Here is an 11,423-nt window from a genome sequence, read left to right as displayed (position 1 = left end):
CCAGTGGGGAAGGGAATGGCAAACCACTTCAGTGTTCTTGCCTTGAGAACCCCATGAACGGTATGAAAATGGTGAATCGGAAGGAATTTTTAGAAGCCAAAAGAAAGGTGTTTTCTCAGAGCACTGTTCTAAGACACCCCATGTGTATTTTATCATTTATTTCTCCCATGAGTTCCATGAATGAGTGATCCACAGCCTCCCTGGAAATTCAGGAGAAAGTAAGAATCACAGAATTTCAGCAATATGTCTAAGGTCAAACAGCAATACAGGAACGATTTGAATCCACACCTGTCTGTCTCCAAACACATATTGCTTGCTTCCACCAGACCAAGCTGCCTTCTGAAGATGGGGAGAGGGAGGAATTAACTGGAGAGAGAGGTATAAGGGCCAGTGAACCAAAAGCTAAGCCCACCTTGATTTTTACTGCAGATGGACTCAAGGCACGGGGGAGGGGAGTAAGCAGTGGGAACAAGGCACCCCATTTGTGCACACACTCCATTCATTCATTCCCTGTCATGAGAACACACCAAAAGCAAGACGCTTTTCTCCACAGCGCATCCTTCCCACTGGGAAGCTTGCACAAGCCTCTTTAAGATACGAAAGCCAAAAGCCCCAGGCTCGCTCCTGTTTCGTTTTTTGGCTGTGCTGGGTCTCACTGTGGCACTGAGCCTTCTCTCGTTGTGGTGCATGGGATCTCTAGTTGTGGCACTGGGCTTAGTGGCCCCAAGGCATGTGGGATCCTAGTTCCCAAACCAGGGATTGAACCCACATCCCCATGTTGAGAGATGAAATCTTAACCACTGAACCACCAGGGAAGTCCTTAGCCCCAGGTTCTTGAAGGAAATGGGGACAAGAGGCTGGAAGAAAAAGCAAGTAGCAAGTAGCCGTGGACAGAACATTCTCCTTGAGTTTTTCTGTCAGCCCATCTGGCCTCTCCCCACATTGCCACTCTAAAGGATCTGGATCTTCCTGCCCCTCACTTCCAGGACATGGCACTGCAACCCCACCCTGCTTCAACTCTGCCGCCTCTTCTCAGAGCTGCTGGCCCAGGAGCCCCGCTCAGACCCTCCCCATCTCTGCTGGGAGTTGCCCTCATCTTCCAGACTTCCTCCTCAGCCTCCTCCTCAGTCCGACCTGCTTTCACTGCTAAGTCCTTTTCTGTCTGTTCTTGCCGATTTCCCTTTCTTTTTCTACATCTCCCTCATTGCCCTTGGCTCCCTTTTTTTTTTAAATTTTATTTTATTTTTAAACTTTACAATATTGTATTAGTTTTGCCAAATATTGAAATGAATCTGCCACAGGTATACCTGTGTTCCCCATCCTGAACCCTCCTCCCTTCCCCCTCCCCATACCCTCCCTCTGGGTCGTCCCAGTGCACCAGCCCCAAGTATCCAGCATCATGCATTGAACCTGGACTGGCGACTCGTTTCATACATGATATTATACATGTTTTTCTGTTTCATTTCTCTCCACTGCCGGTAGCTTCTATACATCTGGTACACAATAGTCGCTCAATAAATATTGGTGAATGTCTGTGTTTTTTTTTTTTTTTTGATCTGTGTAACTCTCCTCTGTCTCACATTGTGCAGATCTTTTTTCTTACGCATGTTCTCATCCTGCATTTATTTTTGGCTCCAGGCCCTGTTTTTTAGATGAATCTCAGGGATGCCACGTCAACCCTCTTCATCTGGGCTGGACCATCAGCTCAGACAAATGGAGTTGATATATGGAGAATGTCCATTTTCTGACCTCATTTTTCTCCATCTGTAAAATGAAGGTTGGGGTATTTTCCATTGCTGTTTGTAATTGTCCACACGCTCATTCTCCATATAGGACTGCACACTCCTGCCACTGGCCTCGGGCATGGCCACAGGACGTGCTCTGGCCCACAGAATGTGAGAACACATATTTAAGCATTTGTTTCAAGAGCCAGAATAGATGTCTGCCCACTCTCCCATTCATTCCCTCTGCCACAAAAACCAAACGTCTCAAGCTAGGGCTCCCCGTCAGCCACAGTTGCAGAATGAGAAGACAGAAGATCTGAGCCACCACAACTGCGGCTGCTTACATAGACCGTGCATGAGAAATAGGGCACTGTGGGTCAGTCACTGAGATTCAGGATGATCTGTCCATAGAAAAGTAAGCAAACGCTGACATCTCAAGAATTGGATGCCACAAGGGCTAAGGTGTTTCCAGCTCTGATACTTCAACCAAACTATCATACTATAGCTTTGAGCAAAAACCTAGCCAAGTGCTTTCCTGTGCATGACCTCAGTTCAATGTGACAATTTTAACTTTATTTCCATTTTGCAAGTGTCCTAACAAGCAGTTCAGAGGTGAAGGTTTATCCAAATCTCTACAGCTGGCATGAGGCACAGTCTAAACTTGAAACCAGACATACTGACACCACCCTCTGCTCATACTCCTTCCCTGCTCTGCACCCCTGCATGCTATGGGAGACAGACCGTATTTCCTTCAGGATGGAAGCCATGCCTTATTCTCCCAACCTTCCCATAAGCCCAGAGATCCTGCAGGCTTTTAGTGAATCTTTGTTGTTGAGGCAAGTCATGGACAAACTTCAAGGTTCATGTGACGTACATTTCTTAAAAACAACCAAAAAAAAAGGATTTGTGATTTTTAAAATTTCAAGAAAAATGTTTTCTGGGGGAAAATGTGATTCATGTGGCATAGAACACATACAAAAATGTACTTGAGATGTTTGTACTTCCAAACTTCATCTTGTCTTGGCAACATATAGAAGCTTGAAGATCTCAACTCACAGACAGGATAATAAGGCTGGGAAGAGAACGGGGCCCGCACAAGGTCACGGAGCATGTGCGCAGCAGCGCCAGGACAGCCAAGTCCCAGGCCAGGGTTCTTTGTGTGGCTCAGAGGGTAAGGCATCTGCCTGCAATGCAGGAGACCCGGGTTCGATCCCTGGGTGGGGAAGAGCCCCTGGAGAAGGAAATGGCAACCCACTCCAGTATTCTTGCCTGGAGAATCCCATGGACAGAGGAGCCTGGTGGGCTATAGTCCATGGGGTCGCCAAGAGTTAGACATGACTGAGCGACTTCACTTTCACTTTCAATAACACTGAGAAGAGAATGGGACCCGCACAAGGTCACGGAGCCTGTGAGCGGCAGCACCGGGACAGCCAAGTCCCAGGGCAGGGTTCCTTGTGCTATGTGTATCACATGGTCTTCCTACTACTCAATTTCCCTGCCATCTTTTAAAAAAATATTCCTCTTAGTCGAGATGTTTCCCCTTCTACTTTGCCTGCTCTCTGGAAGGCTTTGTGTTCTCCCATGCTGGTTGACCTGTGCATCCTTCATTAATGTTAAATAAAGTGAAAGTTGTTCAGTCATATCCAACTCTGTGACCCCATGGGCTCTCCAGGCCAGAATACTGGAGTGGGTTGCCATGCCCTCCCACAGGGGATCTTCCCAACCCAGGGATCGAACCCAGGTCTCCCACATTGCAGGTGAACTCTTTACCAGCTGAGCCACCATGTAAATAGCACAGCAATAATGCTTATTGTTGTAAGTTGAATTGTGCCCCCCGCCCCCCGCCAAAAAAAAAATGTTGGACTCTAAATCCCCAGTACCTCAGAACGTGACCTTATATGAATATTGGATACATACATAATCAAGTTATGATGATGTCATTAGGTGGACCTCAATCAATATAACCTCTATCCTTATAAAAAGGAGAAAATTTGCTTAATTATGTTGAATTGGTTCATGGTGCTTTTCAGGTCTACTATATCCTTCTACTTCCCTGCATATTCTGTCTACTAATTTTTGAGAGTTTGATACTGAAATTCCAACAAAAAGATCTTAATTTATCTGCTTAAAAAATTGTAATACACAGTGGAACTATATATAACTTTGTTCTGTATTTTTCAAGTCTCCTATAAATATGTTGTCATACTTTCATAATTTAAACAATTAAAAAAGGGGAAAAAAAGAAAATCTGGACATGGAGACAGACTTCTACCATGGAGAATACCATGAAGAATAGAGTCTTCCTGCCACCAGCCCAGGTGCCTTGACCAAAATTTAGGGGAGAGGTCTGGATCAGATCCACATTGTGGTCTGCCCACATCTTGATCTCAGAGCTCTATCCTCCAAGACAGTGAGGCAACACATTTCAGTTGTTTAAGTCATTCAGGCTATGATGCACGGTGATAGCAGCCATGGGAAATGCACGCTTGTAAGCAGCAGAGTCTCCCCGCAGATGACAAGCTGACTACACGTCAGGCTCTGGCATAGGGGCTTCACGTGCTTCACCTCAGCTGATCCTCATGCAGCATCCGTGGGCAGGTACCTCCATCCTCACCCCACTGTTGATGACTAAACAGAAGAAGCAGAGAGAAGGAACATGCCCAAGTCCCAAGGCCAGTAAGTCAGCTCCAGTCCTTGGGGTCCCAGGTCTACAGTCCTTGCAGGGCAGTTACATTCTTTACACCTACATTTCCTCAAAAGTGTAACAGGAGTAATGACACCTATTGAATTAGGATGATCATAGGATTAAATGAGTTAATCTGGCAATGACTATAACACTGAAGTGAAGTGAAAGTCATTCAACTGTGTCCAACTCTTTGAGACCCCATCGGCTAACAGTCCACTGAATTCTCTAGGCCAGGATACTGGAGTGGGTAGCCTATCCCTTCTCCAGCAGATCGCCCTGACCCAGGAATCGAACTGGGGTCTCCTGCATTGCAGGCAGATTTTTTTACCAACTGAGCTATCAGTGAAGCCCGACCTTAACACTAACCAAGCATTATAAAAGTGCTTGTTATCATTATGATAAGATCTTTTGCTGTCTTGATTATTTTCTCATAAATTTTCTAGTTAGTTATTGTTTCTCTTAACATATGATCCCCAAAAGTAAACACAATATTTCAAGTCTAACTTAGAACCTTCTAAAACTTAGTTGTTTAGAAAACTAGTTTTTCAGGGATACAACTTACAGTGTAGGATCCACTTTTTTTTAATTTATTTATTTTAATTACAGGCTAATTGCTTTACAATATTGTATTGGTTTTGCCATACATCAACATGAATCTGCCACAGGTGTACACGTGTTCCCAATCCTGAACCCCCCTCTCACCTCCCTCCCCGTACCATCCCTCTATAATTGCAGAGTTGGCTTGTTCTGAGACCATGGTTGATTTTGTTAAAGACTTTTTTCTTTTTTTTCCATTTTTCCAGCAGATAGGATTTTCACTGTTGGGTTTAGTGGGTAAGGAAAGCACTGCATGATTGAATGAGTAAATCAATGGACTAAGGAATGCATCATATGCTGTGAGTGAGTAAACACAACAGTTGGGGAAATGATCAAAAGCCATTTTTTCACAGAAAGCTTTAAAAAGTATGATCCCCATATCACACGGATCCTTTAAACAAAGCTACTGATCGAGAATGGTAATAATTTCTTAGATTTATGTGGCAGTTTCTAATCCTTAAAGTATTTTCCTATGATTATTATTACATAGAATCATAGATCTAAGTTTGAAGGAACTACAATAGTCTTCTAATTTAACCATTATTTCTCTCAAAATCCTGACAGATAGGGCTTCGAGCCTTTGCTTGCATACCCCCAGAGTCAAGGAACTCACTACCTATGACTCAGTCCCCTCCATTTCTGGAGAACTCAGACACTTTGAAAGGTTGGTCCTCTGCAACCACACCCCCCCCCCCCACCAGTACCCAGCAGTACAAATCTCTGCTATTTTCTGTGGGCCGGTCCCTTTGAAAGAAACAAGTCCTCAAACGTCTTCCTTTTCACACATCAGATCAAATGTTTCCTTCATCCTTTTGCTCAAAACATTTTGGCAACGATATTCATTACTGTGGTCTCTACAGCTAACACTTTAATACGAGGTATCACTTTGTAAGCACTTACTAAATCTCGAGCCCTGAACCATGCAGAATCATGTCAAGGGCAAAGATTCTCTGCAGACAAGCTGGGATTCCAGCACTGGTGCTCACTGGTGAGGTGAACTTCAGCAAGTTACAAAATCTCACCGACTCCCAGGTTCCTCATCTGTAAATGAGGGACAAGAGCAGTGCCTATCTTATAGAAAGTGAACGCGGAAGTCGCTCAGTCGTGTCCGACTCTTTGTGACCCCATGGACTGTACAGTCCATGGAATTCTTCAGGCCAGAATACTGGAGTGGATAGCCTTTCCCTTCTCCAGGGGATCTTCCCAGCCCAGGGAGCGAACCCAGGTGTCCCTCATTGCAGGCGAATTCTTTACCTGCTGAGCCACAGGGGACAGCCCAGTCTTATACAGGGGCCAGAACAATTCAATGAATGATGCACGTGTTACTACATTGTGCCTGGCATCAAACTTTAAAAGTTGGGTCCTTTACAAGCTCTTGGTGAGGGTAGCCATTAGTTTTATTATGCAGAACCTTTGCATGCATGACCTTATTCAGTACTTTGAAAAAAAAAATCTAAGAATTAGAAAATATTACCCCAGTTTTACAGATGAGTTTGACGTGGCCAAGGCCATAGAGAGATAACTGTTTAACCTTGGCATTGACACCCAAGTCATAACCCCTCTTAGTAACATGTTCATAGATTCCAAATAAGGTGGGGGTCTATGCATCAATTTGTCCATAATATTTTATACTTTAAGTCAGCAACTAATGCAGAGAGAAGAGAAAGGATGGTCTACAGGTAAAGGGCAGAGGACCCACCTCTACAAACGAAATATTGGCTTTGCCATTTAACCTTGACCAGCTCACACTGGTAGCTATTGATAAGTATTAGCAGTTCAGGATCCACATCTATGAAATAAACATAATAACAGTGTCCACCTTAGGATATGCTGTGAGGATTAAATTTAACAATGCATGTAAATCAAACATTACCTGGCATGTTGTAAGTTCTCAATAAATGCCAGGTATTGTGAATATTTCTCTAGATCAGATAGCAAGATAGCAGAGAAAACAAGACAAAATCCAACATCTCTTGTCTTACGTTAGAGTATTTTAAACACTTGCAACTGTAATAGTAGTAACCACTATTATTATGTGCCTATGATGTGCCAGATGGATATTGGGTACTATTTATATATGTTTCTTATGCTCTTCTCACTCATCCTGTGAGACTGGAAGGATCAGTTGTTTTATAAAGAAACTGAGGCTCAAAGAGGAGAGGGGAGTCCCCAGAGTAAAACCGTCAGGAAGCAGGAAGCAAGAAAGACAGTGTCTTCCAAACCTCTGCTCTGTTCTCTGCATCCATCATTCTCCCTGCATGCCTGAGGCCGGCATGTGACTGCTCAGGGTAGCTGAAGCTAAAGCCGCAGACTAGATGAATGACCCCCTACTCTCGTCCTCTGCCCAGGCGTCCACCAAGTACCTCCTTGTTGCCTGACCCTTGGGATATTAATAGTCAGATGATGCAACCTCCTGGGATAAAGCAGACACTCAACAAGCCGGAAAGGGCATGCTGGTTCCACTCCAGCACGCATGGATTGTCGCAGGTTCCAGTGACTGAGCTGGAGCTGGTTGCTCTGCATGGGTGGGCAGGATATTTATGCCCAAGTAAGTGGATGAAAAACACTGACCTGGACCGCCAGATTTCTCTGAGATGTGACTGGATGGTTTGGTCTCCTCCCAAACCATCTCAGACCTTCACTGGAGATAATGGCAGTGCAGAGTTGGACAGAGGGAGAGTCACAGTGTCCTCAACAGCCCTGTGACATGGGTTTGGAGTCTTGGAAAATCCTGGCCCCAACAGAGCCAGCAGGAGACCTGGGTTCGATCTCTGGGTTGGGAAGATCCCCTGGAGAAGGAAATGGCAACCCACTCCAATATTCTTGCCTGGAGAATTCCATAGACAAGCTTGGTGGGCTACAGTCCATGGGGTCATAAAGAGTTGGAAATGACTAAGTAACTAACTTCCACTTTTCATTTTCAGCCTTAGGCAAGTCAGAGGAACTCACTTAGTCTCAAATTTTTCATCTGTGAAATGGGAGGGCAGAACCCAGCCACCAGGAATGACATTTTTATTTATTTATTCAGTCACTCATTTATTTATTAAGCTATGCTGGGTTTTAGTTGCAGCCTATGGGTCTTCCATCTTCCTTGAGGCACATGGTATCTTTAGTTCCAGCAGAAATCTTAGCTGGGGCATGGAGAGTCCCTTCTGGAAGCAGCGAGTCTTAACCACTTGACTGTCAGGGAAGGCCCATGAATGCCATTTTAAATGTTTAGGATTTTTAAATTTTTTAAATTAAAAGAAGAAAAAACCTTTTTAAATTAAAAAGATGGGGAAGGTGGGAGTGGGGAGAAGCAAACACTGCTTTTTGTTTTTGCTGAATTATCTGTGGCCAGGATGGCAAGGACAGAATTTGAGCCACAGAGTCTGAGATGCCTGGATGGGGAGTCCTAGCTTGCATCTGGACCTCAGTTTATCCATCTGCAAAATGAATGGGTATAACATATCAGCTTGCCTCCATCATAAAAGTGTGTGTGCGTGTGCTAAGTTGCTTTAGTTGTGTCCAGCTCTTTACGAATGTAGCCTGGTGGGCTACAGTCCATGGGGATTCTCCACTCAAGAATACTGGAGTGGGTTGCCATGCCCTCCTCCAGGGGATCTTCCCGACTCAGGGATCGAACCCAAGTCTCTTAGGTCTCCTGCATTGGCAGGCAGGTTCTTTACCCCTAGTGCCACCTGGCAAGCCCAGATAATAAAAGTGTACCAAATAATAAAAGCTAATGCCCTTACATGCCAGGCTCCTCTGACACAAGTGCTCTGTTACACAGCATTAGCATAACCCTTATTTTTATAGATGACAAAACAGCGGGCAGAAGGGTTAAATACATTGCCCAATATCACCCAGAGTGTCCATGGCAGAGTGGAATTTTACACCCAGGCACTGGAGCTCAGGTACAAATGCATGTCACCTTCCTCTAGATAGAGGGCAGGGGTCTCTGAGGACATCCCCGCCCTGAGAGGCTGGGCTGCCATCAGCGGACGCCAAGGAGGCCCCTGTGTTCCTGGATGTGACTCTGTCTGCTGAGGGGTAAGGTGAGGATGGGAAAGATCAAAGTATTGGAGCCCTGAAGGGGAAAGAACCGGTGGGACCACAGGGTGGAAGGCCTAGGCCACCCCAGCTAGCAGGCAGGGAGGGTCTGGAGAGCGCCAACCTCTGCACAACCTACTCCACCAGCCACATCCTTGATTGCAAGGAAATTCAAGAGACATTTTGGGTCTTGGTGAATTCTTTCCAAGCTAAACTCACTGAGCAGAAAAAAAAAAAAAAAAAAACTAAGGATCACTGACAGTCTTTGGGGAGAGGTCTGATTTAGTATCATTAACACTGGGTGTGGAAACAGAGAAAGTCCATGCAAGACTAGTATTATCATTGGTATAATTCAGTCAAAGTCCCTGGGTTATGGGAGGACGTAGGTGAGTAAATGCTATGCTGAAACAGAAAATGCTTAATAAATGTGAATCCAAACCGAGTTTCACTCCCAGACATTCAAAGAAGAGTCGCGCCCTGTCCAGTCTTCTTCACATCAGATGGCATCCCAGGCTGCACGAGGTGCTCAGCAAGCACCTGAGAAGTGCCCACAAACTTGCAACCCAGCGTCAGCATGCAGGCACCCACTTGGCTTGGCATGTGGCTGCAACACTCGCTAAATATAAAAATGGGAAAAGTCTATCACACTCATTCCATGAATAACACAAAGGCCTTGATTTGTTCCTCCACGTGATGAGCATGCGTTAGGTCCAAATTTAACGTGGCTGTCTGGCTGGGGTATGTGCGTGTTTTTCAAAAAAGATAAAACTTCCAAGCACTTACTCAGCCCTAATGAGAATGTCTCATGCACAGTAAGGGTTAAGAGGGGCCTGGAGCACGGAGACCACGACGAAAGGTCAGCTCCGCTCCATCGCAGGTTCTTGGTAAGTACCATTGACGACTGAATGAAAGGCAGAAAGGAAGGGCTGGCTCATAGCTCCATTCTGCTGAGTGACCTTAGGCCAACCACTTCACCTCTCTGAGCCCTACCTTCCTTACACGTAGGCTAGGAGTGACATTTCCTACACTTGTGCATCTGTGCTAAAGGTAAAAAGGAGAAAATACTGTAGAGTGGCCTGAGGAGTGAAAAGCACCAGACTTGAGTTCAGTTGTAGCTATTATCTGATCTTTTCTAGAGCCAGTTAGACCCTGTATATTCTTCACTTTGACTCTTTTTTTCAATTTACTGTACAAAGCCATTAATTACAGCTTTTCAAATCATCGTTAATGTGAGTCTACATACATCATAGACTTACCATTCCAGTGATTTCTGCCCTGGCATCCTTCTTTAAGGAGGCAGCAGGCTCAGAGTTCCAGATCCTGAGCCCAACAGAGATGGGAAGCCACTTCACTTCTCTGTGTCTGTAACTTCAGCTCTAACATGGAGGTGGCATGCCTGACTTCTTGGTGAGAATGCAATGAAATAATGCCCATGAATGCCCCCAGTGCAGGGCTTGACACATGGTCAATAAATTCTTGCATTGAAAAAGGGAGTGTAGAGAATAGTTGAGTTTTTATAGCCAGACACATCACACTTGGGTTCAAATACCCAAGAGCAGCTCCATCTCTTCCTAGCTATGTGACTTTGAGTTAGTTTCTCTGCTCTCTGACTCAGTATTCACAAATATAAGTGAGGGTAATGGGGCGGCGCAGTGGGGAGATGGTGTGTAATAGCCCTGGCTATGCAGAGTCCAGCTCCGGGGGCCATCATGCATGGTCTACACTGAAGAGGGTGTTGTGAGGGTTAAAACACATCAAGGGTGCTTGGGAAAGGGCAGTCCCACTCCAGTTTTGTTTGCTCAGTCATTCTTGGAAAGGCCAGTTGCGCTGGAGCACTGAACCTCAGCCCTCAGCCAGGCAGGCTGAGCACGCAGCAGATGTTAAACAGCTATTCCCAGAGATGTCGGCCAAAAGGCCAAGGAGCTGGAGACCCTTTATTTTCTCCTCTGAAGCACAATTAGCTTGTCACAGCTGACAGATGATGGACGAGTATGCATCAGTCCAAGTGACACCGTAGAATCCATCTGACCTTCTGTTTATCATTCTGACCTCTCGTACTTAGCCAGCTCCTTCACTCCACCTGCTGGCAATCCCTTGCCTCCCGGCATGGTCTCTCCACCTTGCCCTCCCCATCACCGCCCCCCCAACTCCCTGAAGCCCCCTCCTGGGTTCCTGCTCACTCACCATCACAGAAATGTGGAGAATATGCATCTGCTCCTCTACGATCTCCGAGGGCTCCTGGAGCGTGGGGGCGGTGGCCTGGGCCAGCTGCCCGGGGCTGCTCGTGGACACGTGGAAGTACAGGGTGCCGTTCTCCAGCCACTGCTGCTGCCAGCGGACCAGCGAGATGTCCGCAGCTGTGCCCGACATCTCTGCAAGACAAG

General features: G+C 45.8%; 1 protein-coding gene across 1 annotated transcript in view; it reads right to left on the bottom strand.

Moving 5' to 3' along the window:
* The window catches only part of LOC104994778 (astrotactin-2-like), a 450,679-nt gene that overhangs the window by 291,161 nt on the left and 148,095 nt on the right, over nt 1-11,423 (bottom strand). The window contains exon 2 of the mRNA XM_010848433.1: nt 11,224-11,411. Coding sequence (XP_010846735.1) covers nt 11,224-11,409 — 186 coding nt within the window. The 5' untranslated portion in view covers nt 11,410-11,411. The remainder of the gene's footprint in view (nt 1-11,223; nt 11,412-11,423) is intronic.

This window comes from Bison bison, unplaced genomic scaffold (genome assembly GCF_000754665.1).
Source record: "Bison bison bison isolate TAMUID 2011002044 unplaced genomic scaffold, Bison_UMD1.0 scf7180017864266, whole genome shotgun sequence".
NCBI lineage: Eukaryota > Metazoa > Chordata > Mammalia > Artiodactyla > Bovidae > Bison > Bison bison.
This window is presented reverse-complemented; position numbering and strand designations above follow the sequence as displayed.